The sequence below is a fragment of the Anoplophora glabripennis genome, unplaced genomic scaffold (genome assembly GCF_000390285.2).
Source record: "Anoplophora glabripennis isolate ALB-LARVAE unplaced genomic scaffold, Agla_2.0 scaffold964, whole genome shotgun sequence".
Lineage (NCBI taxonomy): Eukaryota > Metazoa > Arthropoda > Insecta > Coleoptera > Cerambycidae > Anoplophora > Anoplophora glabripennis.
The window spans coordinates 25,981-48,376 of record NW_019417100.1 but is presented as its reverse complement, the minus strand read 5'-3'; the positions used below and the strand labels follow the sequence as shown (position 1 = coordinate 48,376).

The window sequence follows — 22,396 nt, the reverse complement described above, 5'->3', positions numbered from 1 at the left end:
ATTTAGGTATAATTCTATATTGAAAATGTATTGTGATTGTTTGTTTAATACGCAGAAATAAACAAAATAATTCTGCGGTGAACGCCTTCTAAAAAATCATTGCCTTCGTTGAGCGCGAACATCAACCTCGTACCATACAACGTATAGTAACGCAACTGACGCAGATTGAAATCAGTCTGTATTCTGCTTCTCTTCGTAGCGTTGTTTACTGCGGTTGTCATGGCAACGAGACGGTCAACACGGGAGTAAACTACGGCGTGGGGGAACGAGTGACGCAGAAATTGAAGCAGCATTGCCCATGGGCCATGGGCGATGGCCTGCCTAGTGCTAGTGCCTTTAACAGTTTATACGATACGCGTCGCCCAGTGCACGATTATAACGGTTCTTTCTTAATATTTGTTTTGTATCAATAATTGTAGTAATGTTTCCTAAGTATGATCCAGTATGTATTTTATTGGAAACGCCATTTTCCAGATGGGAAATTGAGGACAAAAAAGATTTTTTAAATTGCAAGAAACCTGTGCCTTTTTCTCTCGATATGGAAAAAAGGAGAAGTCAAAAGACATCGTGTACATTCGAAAGTTTCGGAATTCGGAGTATAAGTGGTTGTGTGCGTTCATTTAAAAAACTTTTCTGTATGCCGTGTTTAATTGTGGGTGTAAAGTCGGGCGTGTGAAATAAGAAGGGATTTAACAATTTTGGGAACGTCACGTGAGGTGTCGTAACCACAAAGCTTCTTTGGGACATACATGTACGGTATGAGTTAATGTTCACAGAAGTCCACAAGCCGAACTAATATTTATAATTACGTTTCCACTGTTTTGCGATCTTGATTATTTATCCAAGTCAAAGTTTTAGTGATTAATAAATAAAAAAACACTATATTTTAAATCGTTGCCAACGTTTCGGTGTTATTTTACACCATCCTCAGGGCTCTAAAATACAAACAAAGTTTTTAATAAAATTCGTTAAGTTATTAAAATAAAAAAAACAAATACATTTACAATAATTCTAAAAAATTGTTCCTGTCACAATTACCATAAAACCTGAAAAAGAAAAATTCTAAAACAGCTCTAAAAATAACATATATATTGCTCACTCAGCGAAATTTTAAGTGTCTTTTGTCCAACTTAACAGTTCTAAATATTAAGAAAATGGTATCTAGGTGCTTATAAATGTGAACAATTTCAACGCGTTTTCTTTTACAGTAAAAATTACCTGTTATTTTTAGAGCTGTTTTAGAATTTTTCTTTTTCGGGTTTTATGGTAATTGCGACAGGAACAATTTTTTCGAATTATTATAAATGTATTTGTTTTTTTATTTTAATACTTTAACGAATTTTATTAAAAACATTGTTGGTATTTTAGAGCCCTGAGGATGGTGCAAAATAACACCGAAACGTTGGCAATGATTTAAAATATAGTGTTCTTTTATTTATTGATCTTTATCCCACTAAAACCTTGACTTGGATAACTAATATTTATATTTTTTATAAAATCTAAATGAAAATCCTTCTCACGAAGGTTAGTTTTTCGGTAATATTGCAAATGCAACTAAAAATTTGCAGATTCATTTAAAGCCATTTGACCTTGAAAATTTGAAAATTTTCGCCAGCGGCGTTTTTTTTCTTTTTAGTCAGTCAATGAATATGCCTCACCTATTTTCAGTGTCACGAGCCGCCACTGCAATATCGGAAGACAATTTCGAATCACCCTGTACGTATGCAAGTAAATGATTTACTTGCCGAGGATGTCATAATATTGAACTAAATAAAATTTGTCCACCTAAATAAAGAAATCTCGAAAGAAGAATGTACTTAATAATTCAAGGTTGTGATATGATTAATATGCTAATACAGAATTACTAAATAGTTGTATCTTTGATTCAAAGATAGCGATTTTTTTCGTATAATAACTCTTTCTGTATCATAGAACTGAAAATGAATATTATGTATTAAAAACAATCGGTTGAAATACTTTTCAAAGTATGCACTGCTGATACCAAGACGCAGGAAATATTATGCAGATTTAAAAATGGCTAGGTGAATGCAAAATAACGGTCCCTGTTCGTCATCAAAGAAGTCAATGTACACTGCCTAGATTGCAGATTAATCAAACAGGTAGGTAATTTAAGAGTCGCTACCATTCGCCGGATTTTGGCTACGCTACTCTACGCGCTGCAACTGTAGAGTAGTCCGACACAGTTAAAAAAAGCAAACTTTGTCTCTGCAGATATATCAATATAGTCCAGTCACTGAAGCATTTTAACTACCAATTTTTTCGGATAGAATGGATTGACGTGAAATTTGAACTGTAGCTAGGGAATAGCCCAAGGAACAAAAGTTATATAGTGCCGATGTGTGCCTTTACCCCAGGGATGGATGCCACCCCTTCTGGGGGGTGGGAATTTTTTTATTAAAAACAACCTCACCATTCGATAGAGAGACTAATTCTAAGCAAAAAATGTTCTATAAGAATTTTTTGTAGAGTCAATACTTTTTGAGTTATTTGCGCCTAAACATGTTCGTTTTTAGCCCAAAAAAATGCATGTTTTTGAGCCATTTTTCGCCAATATCTTAAAGTTTTATCATAAGCAAAAATGAATAGCAAAGAGATTGCTTTTTTATTTTTGTAGATGGTATAGAACCCGAGTTATGACTCCCAGAAGTTGAAGTCAATTTCGAAGATAGCTATAATCGAAACGTTCAATGTCCTGTAGCGGAAAAATTAAAGATTTTTCTAGGAAAACTTATATAACACATAGGTATTAAAGTTCTTTAAATGACCTTTAAATTGAGTGGTGGTAGAAGTCGTTAACATGAAAACTAATGAAGTTACAAAATAAAATTATTGTTTTGATTTTTGAGAAAAAAAAATCGGTATTAAAATTAATGACTTGACGGAAAAAAATTAAACGTATTCCTTCTGTAATTTACATTATTTATGTATTAACAGTAGATTCTGGGAATTTGAACCATTTTAGAAGCCTAAAATAAAAAAAAAAATCATTTACTTTTGAATAAAATTTTTCAATTTTTTAAAAAATCGCATTTTTTTAAAAATATGTATTTCAAAAAACTAACAAAGTTATAAAAAAAATGATAGAATAAGAAATTGTAGGTTTTTTCTTACTGAATAATTTGCTTTTTCAAACATTTTTGTGGGACAAAATTTGGCAGAGTTATGACGGTTAGAAGCTCAAAACTAAGCTCCAAGACTGCCTTTCCTGAGCCCTTTTAGCTTACAAATCTAAAAAACGAAGGGCTCCAAAAAACTGCAAATCACAGTACTTAAAGTGCTTTAAATTCCATACAAAACGGTTATTTGGATAAATTTACAACTTTAAAATTACAAAAGTTGTGGCAAAAAATTAACCGCATTTATTCGGTAAAATTATCGGTGCGGATAAATTACCATCATCTTTGTGTATTTTGGAGCACTTGTGAACTGATTTGAGTAAGTATTTTAATAATATACATACACACACGTATCCTTTTATAATGTATATAATTTTTTTTATTTTAAATAAATTTAATAAAAAAATAATAAGAATAAATTCAATAAAATTTAAAGAAATTAATTATATTGTCATACTCACACATAATTTTTAGGAAATTTTTCTATAAGGGGTAGGGTTTTTTATGAGGGGTCGGTCTCCCATAAGGGTTTTTTGGGTGTCTGAAAAGTTGCAATATATCATAGATCATACAACTTTGTAAAGTCATAAGTTTTCTAATGAATAACAAAAGAAATGCAATACATTATGAATGCACCAAAAGAATATTTATTTATAACTATTAAAAACTTTTTTTTATTTTTTTGGCCTTGAAAGGTTAGTTTTTAGGGATTTTTTAAGGGTTAAAAAGTAATTAAATTTCATAAATTATATTAAAAAACATGAAAGGAACCTTATCAAACATATTTGAACATGAATTGAATCTTTAAAATACGTATATCTGCGATTTTCGCATTTTTTTCGTACAAGGGTAGTTTTCACCCCCAAATAGAAAACAGCACACATCTAGACAATATAACTTTTGAAGTGGGGGGTCAGATGAGCTTGTATGCAAATTTTCAGGAAAATCCATGCTATCCGAAAAAATTGAAAGCTTTTACTTTATTTTCGCCTTCAGTGCCTGGACTAATAAGTGTACCCATTCTATCAGTTGGTTGAGACTATAAGTTTTTTAAAAGTTTCTACACAGTTGGTTCTAGGGTGAAGCTATAATATAAATATAAAGCAATCACGTACAATTTTATTAAAATCCGGAACTACAGGGCGTAACTCAAATGCTTGGCCAAACTTCAGTACCTAACAGAAAGAAATTTCGCATTTGCCTATGTTTGTAGATAATCAAACAATAAAGCTGCATATTAAATTTGAATTAAAAATGTTTAAGAAATAACTTCTTAACTCGAACACTTTTTCTATACAGGTCACGCTGGAAAATAAATTGTTTGTTTACTAACATGGACCTATTATAGTGCTCGTTGTTGGGTCATTTTCGGAAATTTCTAAAATTTCTTCCTCGATCTCCACCATTTCGTGTGGAAGAAGTCTTCCAGCGTGACTTCCCCATTGTTCCTTTAAGTACCCCGTGTCGTGGAGTCATAACTTAATTTACAAACATCCACGGAGCCGGATGATTTCGAAAAGGAAACCTTTCCGCGTACAAGCGACATGCTGCGGCTGCATTTTGTTGACACTCACCGTAAGTTAATATTGTGTCCACTAGTTCATTGTTTTCATAAATATGTGCCATTTTTATTGCACAAATCAAAAATAATATCACGCACTACTGTACGAATTATTTAGCACTGTCAAATCAAGGAGCGTACTCAAAACCATGCAACTACAAAAAAAAGACATACCCAGTATCAGTAGTAAACAAACAATTTATGTTTTTACAACGGAGTGGACGAAAATGACAATAAATCAGATTTGTATTATAAAGTTTTTAAATAATTGTTAATAATTGCCTTATTTGACAATTTTTATATAAACGATTTTTTGGTAAAGCGACTTTTGATATGATTTCTGTCAGCTGTTAAAATAAATTACTCAAGGGAGTTAGATGGAGGGGGGCAATTATAATGAACCAGCCGGTATACAGGGTGGGTCACCAGTAACGCCTCGGTCGCTAGTGACCAAACGGCAAATGCTACAGAAACCTGTTTAGGTGGGTATGTGTAGGTTGATTACGGCTACATTTTAAAAATATTTTGAAATATACATGGTGTCCAGGAAAAGCGTACCATATCAAAGTTATGTATTTTTAAATGGAACACCCTATATTTTACCTGCATTTTTGAAAGAACCCTAAAAAAATAGGTGAATTTTATTAAAGGTTCTGCATACCTAGGACTTACAGTTTGTGAGATATTTCAATTTTAGTGAAAATGGAGGCATAGCGTAGAAATTTAATATTCGCAATAGAAAAATAATTTTAAAGAAACAGCTTTGAAGGGTCTATTTTAGATCCTTGAAGTTATTAATTGTTATATTTGTCGTCACTTAGTATTATACAGGATGTTAAAAAAACTGCTGAATACTTCTCTCAACTAAACAGCAATAACTTGGTTATTTTAAATAGGACATCCAGTATATTTTTACTTTGGGAGTTAGGAAATTTAAAACTGTTTCAAACTGTGTATAGATTGCCTATACCTATCTCTAACGGTATTGGAAATATTTGTGCCGTTTCGTTTTTTATCGATTTTTTTTGTAAGATGTATCCACGTGTCTTTATTGAATTGGTTTGGGTTCTTCTTGATGACGTCTCTTTAAATATATTGAGAAAAATGAGGATGCAATTAGATGGCGCACCTAAAAATTTTTCATATTCAGTGAGAAATTATTTAAATCGAAAATTTAGTAATAAATGGATAAATAGGAATGGTGCATGTTAGTAACCACGTAGGTGTCCAGATCTCACGCTAATGGACTTCTTTGTTGCGAGCTATATAAAAATCTTGTATACAATGTTAGACCTACTACTTGCGATGATATTGGAGGGAAGGATTAGAGATGCATTTCCGTGAGAATATTATTTGAAGATAGAATAAGATGCTGTATTCAAGAGAATGGTTATCAATTCGAACATCAATTAAAATTGTTCTTTGTTTCTTCTAAAAGAAAAATTTCCTTTTATCATTATCATGACAATATTCAAAACAGTTTTCTAATAAAAAATATTATTTAATAAGCAGAATAATTATAAAAAGTTATAAATTTTGTATAGATATGTTTATAGTAAGTATCTGAATTATTTATGAACATGAAAAATATTTATTATATTTATTAAAGAAAATTTTAGTTTTAGAAGAAACAAAGAAAAATTTTAATAGATGATCGAATTGATAACTATTCTCTTGAATACAGCATCTTTTCTATCTTCAAATGATATTCTCACATTCCTTAGAATATTTGGGGTGATTGTAGCAAATGCATATCTAATCCTTTCCTTCATATCATCGCAAGTAGTAGGTGGAACACTGTGTACAAGATTTTTTATATAGCCCGAAACAAAGAAGTCCATTAAGGGAGGTTTGGACACCTAGGTAGCCACTGACATGAACCATTCCTACCTATTCATTTATTACTAAATTTTCGATTTATACAATTTTTCACTGAATATGAAAAATGTGCAGGTGCGCCAACTAATAGGGAACTTATATACAGTTTGAAAGAGTTTTAAATTTCCTAACTCCCAAAGTAAAAATATACTGGGTGTCCCATTTAAAATAACCAAGTTATTGCTGTTTAAAGTTGAGAGAAGTATGCAGCAGTTTTTTGGACACCCTGTACAATACTAAGTGACGACAAATATAATAATTTATGACTTCAAGGATCTAAAATACACTCTCCAAAACTGGTTCCTTAAAATTATTTTTTTATTGCAAATGTTAAATTTCTACGCTAAGCCTGCATTTTCACTAAAATTGAAATATCTCACAAACTATAAGTCCTAGGTATGCAGAGCCTTTAATAAAGTTCACCTATTTTTTTTGTGCTTTCAAAAATGCAGTAAAATACAGGGTGTTCCATTCAAAAATACATAACTTTGATATGGTACGCTTTTCCTGGACACCCTGTATATTTCAAAATATTTTTTAAATGTAGCCGTAATCAACTTACACATACCCACCTAAACAGGTTTCTGTAACATTTGCCGTTTGATCCCTAGCGACCGAGGCGTTACTGGTGGCCCACCCTGTATAGTGATGAAAAATGTCAAAATGGAAGTATTTAAATTCCTGGCGTAGATATCCCACAGTTCGTATAAACATCTATGTCCTTAAACACTTTTTTATCAAAAGATAGTTGTAATTGTATACTATAATGAGCACTATTATTCACAAGACTTTTAGGAGCAGGTGCTCGAAGACCTTCGTATGGACACGGACGAGCTTCCATAGTTTCCACTTTTAACGTTATTTTTTAATAACGATTCTCTGGCAGACTATACCGTGGGTGGTCGTTTTACTGCGGATATTTTTTTATGCGAAAATATCAGCAGAACAGTCTTCCTTTTACTTAACGGGCTGAACCTGTTCATGTTACGTTACTTGTAACACATTGCTCGGTGCGAATAATCATTATACACATGTGAATTCGAGAGGAGACAGCGAGTCTTGAACCCACGACCTTCATACTACAAACCGGACGCGCCAAAGTAATGACCCATTCATTAGCTCTTCCTACGATGTGTTTTATCACATGTTGCCGGCCCCAATGAGTTGTCACCTAAAAATAAATTAATTCAAATCTCAAGAAGCGGTTTTCATTCACTGCGAATTAGATTATTAATATGAAATAATAAATAAATAAAGTAAACGGTGCCATCTATGAAATATGTCAAATAAATTTTTTTTTCCATCAGATCCCCCTGACTCCGACGTCACTGATTTTAGTATGTGGTCAAATTTTACGTGTAGGTAGCCACTAATTGTAAGAAGCAACGGCTGTACCAAGTTTGAGGTCAATATATTTAATGATTCTTGAGTAATAGGTAACTTGCATGAAATTAGTACTGCATAAGTCTGCAGTCTACAACCGACAATTACTAATAGTTAATAAAATTAATTTCTTTATTGTTACAAATTAATTATAGATGTTTAGAAATATGTATTAATTTAAATCTTGTCCCGTGATCAAAAACGCATTGCGACGTCATTTTGTGCCACTGAGAAAACAACCTGCTTTTCTGCCGTCTGCCCTGCCGTCTAGTTTAGAATTCCCGTGAGGACAAGATGAAATCACACATACGAGGAACCTCAAAACAAAGTCAATTTGACTATCTCTAGACCAGTGGCGGCTCGTGACATTGAGAATAGGTGAAGCATATTTATTGATTGACTAAAAAAAAAAGCGCCGCAGGCGAAAAATTTCAAATTTTCAAAGTCAAACGGCTTTAAATGAATCTGGAAATTTTAGTTGCATTTGTAATATTACCGAAAAACTGACGTTGGCGAGAAGGATTTTCATTTAGATTTTATAAAAAATAGAAATATTAGTTCGGCTCGTGGACTTAATGATAGGTACAGATACAGATGTTAAGCGGGATTGTTAAATCCCTTCTTATTTCACACGCCCGATTTTACACTCGCAATTAAACACGGCATATAAAAAAGTTTTTTTAAATAAACACATCCACACAATCACTTACACTCCGAATACCATTCAATCCGAAACTTCCGAACATACACTTTGTCTTTTGACCTCCCCCTTTTTTCCACATCGAGAGAAGGTACAGGTCTTTCGCAATTTAAAAAATCTTTTTTGTCCTCAATTTTCGGTCTGGAAAATGGCATTTCCAATATAATACATACAGGATCGTGCATAGGAAACATTTCTACAAATTATTGATATAAAACAAATATTAATAAAGAACCATTATAACCGTGCAGCGTGCACTGGGCAACGTATCATATAAACTGTTTACACACGATAGACACTAGACAGGCGATGCGCGATGACGATGAGAATGCTGCTTCAACTTTTGCATCACTCGTTCTCCCAGGCCGTAGTTTACACATGCGTTGGCTGCCTCGTTGCCATGACAACCGCCGTACGGAGAGCTACGGAGAGGAGCAGATACATACCAATTTCAATATGAGTCACTTGCGTAGTATACGTTATATGTGGTACGAGGTTGATGTTCGCGCTCAACGAAGGCAATGATTTTTTAGAAGGCGTTCACCGCGGAATTATTTTTTTATTTCTGCGTGTAAGACAAACAAACACAATACATTTTCAATATAGAATTGTACCTAAATTATAAGATTTATATAAAATTTAAAATAATTTTAAATTGCACAAACAAACGGAAATTTTAGGTGAAGCGGTGCGTCACTTGCGTCACCCGACGAGCCGCCACTGCTCTAGACCCTTGATATTTACTATGCTATGTTGTCGGGCCTTTTCTTGTCTTGCCTCCTCACTTCTCGACTCTCGATTTCTGGATCGCACTAAATAACGTCACGAAAACGCCCGTTTAAAACATATTTCACGCGCTAAATCCTGTCTAATTTAAAAAATTAAAAACAAAATTAGTGTTCTTCCATAATTTCAAAGTGAAAAAAAGAATAGGTCAAATTTGTCATCGGCATGTTATTCGTCATTTTCCACCTTGCTCTAATCTAATTTGACCGACCTCAGCTCTTAAAATTATGGCGGGCATACAGTGGCGAAACTATAGGGTGGCAGGGCTGGCAAAATGCCACGGGCCCCCGACCCAAGAGGCCGCGAGCTCAGAAATAAATTTTTAACTTGTACGTGAGTATTTTATTTTACTTGAAAAGTATATTTTTTAATTTTTTTAGGCATAGTATCAAAAGATGGAATATTTTATCAAGTTTTATATCTAATAAAGAAAGGGAGTCTTCAACAACAATAACATTAAAAACATTAAACCCTACTAGATGGGCAGGACGTTATGATGCTGTTTTTGCTTTAAAAGTTCGGTTTGTTGAAGTCCAAGAAGCGGTAACGAAAACAATTCTGTTAAATTGCAAATCAGATGAAAGAAATGAAGCTGTTTCACTCAAGAAGAACATCGAAAACTACAATTTTATTATGTTATTGGTTTTCCATTCTACAAATTCTACAAACTACCGATGCAGCCTCTAAAGCACTTCAGTCTAAAGCCGGTGGCTTGAAAGATCGGTATCTTTCAAATGCCTTAAAACGTTTGAAAATTTGTCTAGAAGAACTGGAAAGGTATCGACATGAATTTGTAAATTAAAAAATGGAAGCAAATAGTGTAGCAGAAAAATGGTCCACCACCCCTGAATTTTCTAAAACTCGTCAGAGGAAGGTAAAACGCCATTTTGACGAACTTTGCGAAGATGAGCGTCTCCAAGATCCGGAAAGTTCAAAGTGAACATATTTTATCGAATATTGGACATCATTATTAATCAACTGAAATCGCGTTTCCTTCCGATTAATGAAATTGTTTCCAATTTCAGTGTTTTGCAGCCTTCAACTTTGCAAATTTGAAATGACACTGATCTATTAAAAACGCTCTAGAATTTGTTGATATATATAAAAAATATATATCTGAATCGTTTGCCAGGGAAATTCTCAGTTTTCGGTCCACTTTCAGACGAAATAGAAAAGTCTTCGTGTATTAGAGATTAGAGACCTTGCTGATTTATTAATAATAAAGAATCATTTTATGTATGTCCTGCAGCTTTCCTGAAGTATGCACTGCATTAATGTTATTTGTTACAATTCCTGTGACTGCAGCTAGTGCTGAACGATCATTTTCAAAACTAAAATTAATAAAAACCTATCTAAGAAACTCTATGGGATAAGACAGGTTAAGTAACTCGGCTATTCTGTCTATTGAAAATTCTATGGCCCGATCTTTAAACTTTGATGATGTTATAGACACTTTTGCGGAACAGAAAGCTCGAAGTAAAGATTTTTCTTAATAAATATCTTATTGAAATCAAATTGTTATTTCATTGTAAATGTATAAACCCATTCTCTTGAAAATAAAATTGTTATTAGTGTTGGATAACTACTTAAGTGGTTTATTAAAATTAAACTAAGTACAACGTGACGATTTTTACTGATAGGGCCCCATCAAAAGAATTTGCCACGGCATATGCTCGAAGGCCACAAGCTCGAATAACATGTTTTATGACTGCTATAATTTTTCCTGTTTCGTGATGTTGTGTTTGACTTAACAGCATATACTACTGGAGGCAGCGTCTCAATGGCCGATAGTGTAGCGGAGGTTTAGAGAGAGTGGTATAGGAAGGTATTTGCTATCTCTCTCTAGCAGCACGCGACTGCATGTTGCTAGATAGAGATAGCAATTTCACTCCTATAGCTCTCTCTCTAATGCTCTTCATTCTCGCCACTGGAACCTGTCTCCAGTAGTATATGCTCTAAGGTGTTTGAATTATATTCTTCTAATCTATGATTTGAATGTTCTGTGGATTAGGGATGGGCGGTTATTGAAAAATAACCGGTTATCGGTTAACCGGTTATTTTTCTTAGGGCCGGTTTTATAGGTTGAGTTTAAACTACAGATGTCAAATTAACCTCCGTTTAGGAATCAATGTTCGTTTTATAGGTTAAGATTAACTATATACATATAACAACCGGCCCTTAGTCGGTTAAACCTGAATCGGTTAACCTCTACCTAAAAACCGGTTATTGAAATAACCGGCCCTTTTAAATTTTTGTGAGTGCTCTAATTTATTTCTGTATTAAAAAATTGTGTAGTCATGCATCTGATTTAAAAATTTATATTTTTTTACTTTTATTCAAACACCAAGCAATGCTTATATTTATTTTTTAAAACTTTATCAAATGGTTAGGTTTTCATATCGAGGAGAAATAAAACATTGATTTGACAGCTGAAATTTATTGTTATTTTGACACTTCATAATGATCAATATGTTTTGTCCCGTCAAGGAAGCCTAATTAGCGTAGTCCGACACAGACCACTAAATAGAATGCCCGGCCGACGATGGCTTAAGTCTGATCATAGCAAAATAAATATTTATTTATTTTATCTATGCTGTGGTCTGATCTACTATCAAGTTTAAGGATAGAGCACAATATATTTTAATCGTACAGTGAGCTAGAGCTAAAATTTTCACTCGGTCTCGGTAAAATAACCGGCACGCGGTTTTTGACATAAATAATCGGTTATCAGGTTAAACCGAAGTCGGGAAATAACCGGTTTTTGACCGGTTAACCGACACACAATAATCGGTTATTCATTTAAGCGGTTATTTTTGCTCATTCCTACTGTGGATTTTGTTTTGTGTTTATACTGACAGAAACCTAAAAGTGAGGTTAACTAACAGAACAGTTTAATTTTTAAGTAAAGTCTCTATTACTATTACTTAGTGAAGCCGATTATTAAATCCATTGACTGAAATTTATTCAATATTTAATATCCAAGAATGTCTGATTCTGAAGAAGAAAATTATTGTTATTTTGGAAAACCTCTAGATCCATATGATGAAGGTATAAACGTATCTAATATTTTAGCAATATTATAACATATATATTTCTTACTAATAGATGCCTTTCCAAAAAAGAAACCAATTTCCGTAGAAGAACAAATTGCAACAGATGCAGAAGGAAGACGTAGATTTCATGGAGCGTTTACAGGAGGTTTCTCTGCAGGCTTCTTTAACACTGTTGGTTCATTGGAAGGATGGACCCCTAGTGAATTTAAAAGTACTAGACAGGATAAGGCAAAAAATGTTATGCAAAAACCTGAAGATTTTATGGACGATGAGGATTTTGGTGAATATGGTATTGCACATCAAACTGTTAAGGCAACAAAAGAATTTTCTACAGTGAAGAAACGTAAAAGACAGGTCTGTAATATTAATTCTAAGGTGTAGTGTAATCAAACAAGTATAAAATTAATAAACGTATATGCATATAACAGTTATTAATTATCCTTTATTTTATAGATGTTTCCTGATGGCCCAATTCCCGGAGAGCCAGTTTTGCAGACATTGTTATGTAGCGGCAATGAAACGGTTGGTTATTTACTCCTTAAAAATATTGGAATTCAGGATAAAATTATTAACCAACAAGAAGTAGATTCTACTGAAGAAAAAGTATATGGATGTCAAATTCCGAAAGAATATAGAATACCAAAAAGTATTGAAAACAAACAATATCATATTCCTAAGATTTATGAAACATTTCTAAAAAATCCCAAATCTAATACTTTTGGTCTAGGTTATAAGGGACTAGATAAATCTCATATAAACTTATTCGAAAGTACTAGTTTAGTTATGAGAGACAAAAACAATAAAAAGATATCGATAAAAGGACAAGCATTTGGCGTAGGAGCTTTCGAGGAGGAAGATGATGACATATACGCAAAAGAAGATATGACTAAATACGATTTTGAATTGACAAAAGAAAAATCTGGGAAGATTGAGGCTGATAAAAGGAATTTATTATTTTGTTTATTTAAACAATCGAAAGCTCCATTACTCTTTAGTAAATTATATCCTCCGCCAAATATTCCACATAGTTTTACTGGTAAGCATAAAGTAAGAAAGTCAAGGTTTGAACCACTTCTTGCTGAAGAGTCTAGTCCTAAAGAAAGAAAAGAAATTAATCCTGCTATAAGAGCAGCATATTTAGGTGAAAATGTAGATAAAACATACACAGAATCAAAATCCATTGTGGAACCCGAGCCAGAAAAAAAACAAGAAAATACAAAAAGTAAACAGGAAAACGCAACGACAAGTTTTGATATTTCGTCGGTGTTGATATCAGATAGATTTGTGTCGGCAGTTGAAGAAGAAGACGTTAATAATATATTAAAACCTGTTGAGAAAATGGAAACCACACATGGAACCAAAGAACTAAGGGAGGCCGCGAGAATGAAAATGTTTGGTATTCTTACTAGAGTTACAACTGACTGGCATCCCTGCAGCATTCTTTGTAAAAGGTTTAACGTTCCCGAGCCATTCATGGAGTAAGTACAATTTTATTTTTGGAACAATTATAAAAACAACTGTTAAACAAAATTTTTTGCCTGTTTTCTGTGTTTTCTAATTTATTCTTCAAATATATGTTAGCCTAAACCCTAGGTTATGGATTGCTATGCTTATTTTAGTAAAACAATGTAATACAACAACACTTTTTATTAAGACGGCAAAGGATGCATAATGCGTCAATGCTACTTCGCGACTACATTAAGACTGACTTCTCCCTCTTCTTCAATCATTTGCTCGAACCTCACACCTCGTCCCGCTGGTTGCATACATGTCATGGACTTAAAAAACCATAGACCACCTAGACTGGCTTATAGAGCGACTTTGGTGAAAACACTTAGGCGCCTGATTTGGAGCCCAGCGCTCAGTCGTGTCCTAGCATTTTAGGTGTACGCATCGCTGTGATTTCGATAATTAGACGTTTTATCATGGGCAAGTGTATTGTAAAACATTGTGTAAATAGAAGAGATCGAGTTGGTGAAGAGAGGTGAAAAGTTTCCTTCTTTAGGTAAGTAAAAAAAAGGAATATATAAAAGGTAAATATGTACGCCATTTTTCGGTTGACGTCACAAGTTTCCAGGGTTAGCTATAAAATTTTGTTCGCTCACATATTCGTAGTGTAGTGATGGACGTGATATTGTTATTATAAAATAATGAATGAATTACTGTAAAATATTTTTAGTAATTATTTACTTTATGTGAGTCTCAAATTTTTATGAAATTTTACCAATTCCCATCATTTCGAGATGGCTGAAAATTAATTAAATATTTTTTTCAATTGAAAAAATCACAAACAAAACTAATTTCAGAGAGTTTTGTGACAAAAAAAATTAATTAAGTACACTTCGATTTTTCAAACCTAATATTTAAATTTTTACAGATTTCCAAGGAATGTTGACATAAAACGAAGATGGGTGAAGGCTATTAAAAAACAGGACTGGACACTAGCAAGTACATTATAGTATATATTGGTGGTTTCTTAATAACAAGTTCTCTAATAAAGCCAATAAAATGTGAAGACTGTGTAAATAGTTTAATATCAAATACACAGTATTCATACAGTCAATTAATTTTTATTAAAGATCATGGTTGTTTGACGTATCCATCTCGAGATGTTGTAGTAATATGCCAAGAAACAGAAAAATTAATAAAATTTTTTAATAATGATGAAAGCAGAACATAGGCTACAGAAACATATTTAAAAATTTGCATGAACATCAATTTGATAATTTGCCTAACAATTGTAATCATTTAATAAAACTTGTAAGGGCTGAATGTGAAAAGTATATCGATGTACGAATAAATCATGAAATCAAATTATTTAATTCGGTCAAATCGACGAAAAGGCAAATATTAAATAAATTTATTAGTTAGAGGACAATAAATATATTTAAATTATTTTGTAGTTTTATTTAATATGACACTAAAATATACTATTTTCTGAATTACAAACTTAAAATTGAATATTTGTCATAAGATGCAATATAATGTTTAATATGTAATAAAAATATTATTTAATCCGGATCTGCTTAAACATGCGCGCGATCAGATTGCCTTCCACACTCCACTTCCCCGGATTTTGCATTCACTGGTACCCGTGCATTGGAATTAGATAAGGCCAGTCTAGGTGGTCTGTGACTTAAATCATGAATTACGCTTTGGCACACTCCTAGAGAAGAGTGGCAACCACATATATTTTTCCAGTTATTAACAGGATGTTTCAATTAAAACTTCCCACCTGGAAAATATCGGAATTAAAAAAAAAACAAAAGAAATCGGAGACATCCATTTTCTTTTCACATTATGCCGTAACTGCGTAATTTTCTCAATCAGAACTTTCCAAATCACTGGATAGGACGCATAGGTTCAATTGAGCGGCCTCCCAGATCACCAGATCTAATGCCCTTAAACTTTTTTCTACACACAAAATCGAAAATTTATGCAACACGACCAAACTCACATGAGGAGCTTTATCGGCGAATTGTTGAAGAATGTCGTCAGATAACGCCCAAAATGCTTCAAAATATTCATTCGAACGGGAAACCAATTTGAATATTTAATAAAATAACATTATTTCATTCATTGATATTTTGTCTTATTCTTTATGTGATGATTTTATTGTCATATCCAAACCAAAATTTAAAAAGTCATATTATGCTTGAGTTTGAGGAAAACCCACATACGTCTAGTTGAAAAGCAGCCCCAATGTTCGATGTTAGCCATTCATCGATTATTCAAATATTTAATATGCATCCCTATAAAATGAAACCAACTCAGGAGCTCACAAGACGATTTTGATAGAAGAACGTATTTTTGTGAATAAATTATGGCAATGTTAGATAACAATGTGATCCAATTAGAACATGTTTTATGTCGTGGTGAGCAGAATTGAAAAAGCTTTAAAATGAGGTGTCACTTAACATAGGGTGCCATTTAAAATGTAAGTGTATTTTACGCCTCTTCCTAAAGTGTAGCTTCCAAGACACAAAAAATTACGTGTCCTTGAAAAAAAAGTTTTTTTTTTGTTTTTTTTTTAATTCCGATATTTTCCAGGTGGGAAGTTTTAACTGAAATACCCTGTATATTAGCAAATTGCTGTTTGAATGCTCTATTCATTTAATATTCATTCTATTTTTCCATAAACTTAATCGATACATTTTTTATATTGCAGCAGGCCTGACGAGAAAAATAAAAAGAGAACTAAAAATCTTATATTCGAATATCAGAAGCATTCTGAGGATCAGAATATTTTATCCCCAGGACTTTCCATTCAAACAAAGCAAGAAGAAAATACGACTCCAACAAGTGTTGTCGCTGATTCCATAAAAATAAATGATGAAGTTATGGAACCAGAACAAAATATTACTGATGTTCTGAAACAGGAACAAAGTGAAGTAACGGATATTAAAAAAAACAATGATGAACCAGAGTTGGAAAATGTACCCAAAGACATTACAGAAAAAGTCGATGTAGCTCAAAATTTGGATCTGTTCAAAGCGGTGTTTTTGAGCAGTAGCGAATCGGAAGATGAAGATGTGACTGAAGAGAAAACCGATACTAACAAAATTGAAGAACTTAAAGCCAACGTTCTATCTGATTCATTGATACCCAAAATTAAGCCGATTAAAGAAGGAATACTGTCCAATGTAAACTTCCACATATTTTCTAATCCTAAAAAAGACACACAAGTAGAAACAAAGGTGGAAAATTCCACATCGCTTAATTCAATTGATAAAGAAGAAACGGAAGTGGTTTCTTATGGACCCGCACTCCCCAGTAATAAAATTAAAATTACTAAAGCAACAAACGAGGCCAGCTTGTCTAGTGATAACGAAGATGTATGGGTTGAGAAGGGTGAAGGTAACAGTAAGAAAGATAAACACAAAAAAAAGCATAAAAAGGAAAAACGTAAGAAACACAAACGTGATAAGAAGAAATCGAGAAGCGAAAAGTAGTTAAAGTTTGTAAATTTTAAAATATAAATGGCTGTGATATTAAATTATGTATAAATAATATATGTATTAGGTATTTGCGATTAGAATAAAATTTCGGTATTTGGTACCATAATTAAAATATGACAATGTACCAAAATATATGTAGTATAATCACAACGCACTGAAAAATGTATAGTACCTAATAAAAATTAATTTAAAGGCAATCACTTATGTTTCGATCGCTCCCACCAGCATAATAAAAAATTAAAATATTTTAATATACAGGGTGTTCTCAAAGTTGAGTCATTCATTTTAACAGCTGGTAGCTCATAAAAAAAATTGATTTACCAAAAATCGTTTATATAAACGTTGTCAAATAAAGCAATTATTAACAATTATTTAAAAAAATTGAAATTTAAAAACTTTATAACATTATGATTTATTGTCATTTTCGACTACTCCATTGTAAAAACATAAATCGACTTTTTTTATGAGTTTTACCAATTGTTAAAATAAATGACTCAACTTTGAGAGCACCCTGTATATACAGGGTGGTACAAATTAGTAAGTCAAGCAGTTCACCACATATTCTTTGGACTACAATAATGGGATTTTTCTTATGCCACTTTTCATTTTGGAGCCTCATTTTCAAAATAACACCCTGTATTTTGAAAATGGAATTTTTTTATAATTTGTTATTTCAAAAAACGNAAAATTCCACATCGCTTAATTCAATTGATAAAGAAGAAACGGAAGTGGTTTCTTATGGACCCGCACTCCCCAGTAATAAAATTAAAATTACTAAAGCAACAAACGAGGCCAGCTTGTCTAGTGATAACGAAGATGTATGGGTTGAGAAGGGTGAAGGTAACAGTAAGAAAGATAAACACAAAAAAAAGCATAAAAAGGAAAAACGTAAGAAACACAAACGTGATAAGAAGAAATCGAGAAGCGAAAAGTAATTAAAGTTTGTAAATTTTAAAATATAAATGGCTGTGATATTAAATTATGTATAAATAATATATGTATTAGGTATTTGCGATTAGAATAAAATTTCGGTATTTGGTACCATAATTAAAATATGACAATGTACCAAAATATATGTAGTATAATCACAACGCACTGAAAAATGTATAGTACCTAATAAAAATTAATTTAAAGGCAATCACTTATGTTTCGATCGCTCCCACCAGCATAATAAAAAATTAAAATATTTTAATATACAGGGTGTTCTCAAAGTTGAGTCATTCATTTTAACAGCTGGTAGCTCATAAAAAAAATTGATTTACCAAAAATCGTTTATATAAACGTTGTCAAATAAAGCAATTATTAACAATTATTTAAAAAAATTGAAATTTAAAAACTTTATAACATTATGATTTATTGTCATTTTCGACTACTCCATTGTAAAAACATAAATCGACTTTTTTTATGAGTTTTACCAATTGTTAAAATAAATGACTCAACTTTGAGAGCACCCTGTATATACAGGGTGGTACAAATTAGTAAGTCAAGCAGTTCACCACATATTCTTTGGACTATAATAATGGGATTTTTCTTATGCCACTTTTCATTTTGGAGCCTCATTTTCAAAATAACACCCTGTATTTTGAAAATGGAATTTTTTTATAATTTGTTATTTCAAAAAAACGTCGAGTGATATATGTATTGCAACACTACAATTATTCTATTTTTTTAATTAACAATTTTGTCATTTATAACAATAAGTTAACAAAATTAATTGAAAAATGTTGAATGAAACAATATGTACCTGAACATAAATATTCCTTACTTTTTGAAAAATATATTATAAAGTTTATTATAAGTGCACGGTTTCAATTATTCAATGTGCATTTCAATGCCAATGCAGCCAACTTAAATTTCTAGTCAAATTTAATTTTGTGCAAGATAGCGTGTTTTTCCTTAAAAATCTGAGCTAGCATGTTTTCCAAGCTTAAATTGAGGTAGCATGTTTTCCAATTACAATTTTAGATAGCAGGTTTTCCAACCGAAATTTGAGATAACATGTTTTCGTACTGACGCGTCGATATTATCTAGGAGGCCATGACAGTGGCCCACCTCGACCAATCCATCTATTAGGATAAATTTCATCAAGATAGGCTCGAGCTCTTTTGAGAAATTCATTACGAACAAGTAAGAACAAAACCATTCAAACAATATTAATTAATTAAGAATAACTATTTAAATCACATAAAAACGCTACTTCAACAGTCAAACCTAACGACGGGAAAAATTAATGACACATAAACATTTCTTTTGTTTCACTGCCATATCAGTGCCTCCGTAGGATAGTTTCATAAAACTTAAAGGAATTGCTAAAAACACTGTAGAATATGAAGAACTGATATACAGGGTGTTACAAAATTAATAGATCAACCCGTTAACCACATATTCTTTGGACTAAAATAATGCGACTTTTCTTACGTCACTTTTCATTTCGGAGACCCATTTTCAAAATTCAGGGTGTCAAAATTAAAATTTAAAAATTGATTTTTATTGATAAGTTTGGCGATTGTATTTTGATCTTAAGTCGGCACACCTTTTGTGTATTTTTGGTTTAAAATATCAAAGCGCGATTGGTGGGTAATATTTTTAAATGTCAAACAGTAAAACATTCTCGTTCTTTAAGAGGAAAAAGAAGTGCAAGTATTAATTTTTTTTTTAAATCAACTCCCATTTAACTTCTCTATTTATCTCAAATATAATGACCAATTCAAACAAAACAAATATAAACATGCCTATTTTATATTTATTATTGGCTTTTAACTATTACCTATATACAATTAAAGCATTAACACTTGATAAATATTTCATTTCTTCAATACCCTGTCAATCCAAAGATTCAATTTGTCTTCATCTTGTAAACCCACCAACCTTTCTTTTACTTTTCCATTTTGGAATACCACCAATGCAGGAATAGTGCTGACCTAGTGAAGAAAATACAATATTTTACTATTTACACAAAACTGTTGGAAGAATTTGTTCTAGTACATGCAACAAAAAATTGTACTGCAAGTATTTCACCAGTTTATTATGGAATAATGAAAAAGTATTCGATCAATTGTGGTTTTATAAGCTATGATATCTAAATTTAATGATAAAAAATCAATATTTGGATACTTCATATTTAGCAGCTAATTCTCCCAAGTCATCTATATCAACTTTGGCCAAATTTATTTGGCCTTTTCTTTGAGCTACAACATTTTCCAGCCTGGGCTCTAAAGCTTTACATGGGCCGCACCATCTGAAATACAAAATACCATTATACCTGAATGAGCTGTGCTGTACTTAGGTACATAATACATAATCTCAAATGGCAAATTACAAAAAAAAATCCCTGAAAAATTCGACATTGAACTTAATAATGAAATAAAGCGCGTTATACTTACGTAGCAAAGAAATCCACTATTACGAGATCTTTACTGTTTTCAACTTTTTCCAAAAAATCTTTATCATCCTGAACCTTGAACGAAGCATTTCTGACACTTGCGATCCCGATAAAATGTTTTGAGGAAATTGAAGCTCGTTTAATAAGACTAGAACGAAATATTGAATTCATTTTGGATAATTGTTAACAAATAATTTTTTTAATATAAATACAAATAGGAACTAAGTTTGACTTTTGACATCACTCCAAAAAAGTATTTTCCGTATTACGTTCTTCGGTCACGTCACAATACTTATATACACTTCGTTTTATTATTTATTTAGGTTATGTTATATATATTCTGTTCTGTTCTGTTCTCTTCTGTTATATATGTTATAACTATATTATATATATAAGGCTTTTTTTCGCGAGTGAAGTCGTATATTGTAGTATGTGTAGTATGCGTGAATATTTTAGGCTTTTTTTCGCGAGTGAAGTCGTATGTTGTAGTATGTGTAGTATGAGTGAATATTACGTTTTTGCGAGAATAGTCAGTCATTTAAACTACTATGTGACGTCACCAGTTTAGATCAAATGACTGAACTCTTCACCCTTCAGCTGAATATTCTGTTAGTATATTCAACTAGTATTGTCAGCCTGTAACTTAACCTTTTTCTTTTTGACATTTTGTTTGAATGAGGATAAAAATCGTTCAGCAAAATGATGGATTCTGATACAGATGTTTTAGTAAACGTAGACGTTGAAACAGCAAATATTTTACTTAATGGTCGCAAGATTAATTTTTTATATGGGACATATTTGCGATCCACTTTGCTTCAGGATTATCCACAGTATATGACAAGCTGCACCACTGAATAGTGAATATATACATTTTCGCGATCTGTTCAGGTTAGACAAGGTTAGAAATAAGATAAAAAAGAGATAGAAACAGTAACTACAAGTCAGACGTATTCACCAATATTCACTCGCGAAAAAAAGCCTTATATATATACAGGGTGTAACATAAAGGTTGGGAATAAATTAAACAGTGGATTTTTTATTTTAAAAAATAAATATTTGTCATATAAATTTATGCTCTTCGGGTTTTCTTTTCCAAGCTACAGGGTGTTAAAAAATTTCAAAAAATTTAGTTTTTTAATATCATTCTCAATGCAAAAATCTTTTTTCAATGCCTATTTGACCATGTTCGGTGGCTGAGTCGCGCCATTATTCTATGGCTAGAAATTGGCCTCAATGATTTGGGATCGAGGGGGATTATCCCTCTTTATCCTGCCTCATCTCGTGTAGGCCTGGACAGCCTTCGTAGGTGGGCCCCATCCGTCGTCTACCCCGACCGCAAATGCGGCCGGTGTAGGCGCTTTGTGGGACCTCCTTTTGTCCTGGCTGGGCCCCGCCGGCTAGGGCCCTTTCTTCTGGCGCTCTTCTTGCTTCGCCGGCTCGTCTGTGTAAACCCCGGGGGTAGTGTCATGTTTATGTGTGGTATGGTTGGGTAGGGTAGTGCGGCTATGCAGCCTGGGATGCGCTTTGCTAAGGTGGCCCTTAGGCTAGCGCGGGAGGG

General features: G+C 32.6%; 2 protein-coding genes across 3 annotated transcripts; one reads left to right on the top strand and one right to left on the bottom strand.

Moving 5' to 3' along the window:
* Positions 1–12,306: 12,306 nt before the first annotated feature.
* Positions 12,307–18,584, top strand: LOC108912731 (G patch domain-containing protein 1 homolog). Of its 2 annotated transcripts, XM_023455919.1 has the most exons (5): positions 12,307–12,493; positions 12,551–12,852; positions 12,952–13,976; positions 16,667–17,209; positions 18,151–18,584. In XM_023455919.1, exons 1-5 carry the CDS (start codon positions 12,430–12,432, stop codon positions 18,389–18,391), a joined length of 2,175 nt encoding a protein of 724 aa, XP_023311687.1. In that variant the 5' UTR covers positions 12,307–12,429; the 3' UTR covers positions 18,392–18,584. The 2 variants fall into 2 exon arrangements, with proteins under 2 accessions (XP_023311687.1, XP_018573575.1); XM_018718059.1 differs by lacking the exon at positions 18,151–18,584 and having other exon boundaries at positions 16,667–17,643.
* Positions 18,585–20,177: 1,593 nt separating this feature from the next.
* LOC108912732 (thioredoxin, mitochondrial) lies at positions 20,178–21,141 on the bottom strand. The gene is made up of 3 exons (XM_018718060.1): positions 20,840–21,141; positions 20,571–20,694; positions 20,178–20,377 (listed from the first exon to the last, which is right to left on the bottom strand). The coding sequence occupies exons 1-3, from the start codon at positions 21,007–21,009 to the stop codon at positions 20,261–20,263; spliced, it is 411 nt and encodes a 136-aa protein (XP_018573576.1). The 5' UTR covers positions 21,010–21,141; the 3' UTR covers positions 20,178–20,260.
* Between the last annotated feature and the right edge of the window lie 1,255 nt (positions 21,142–22,396).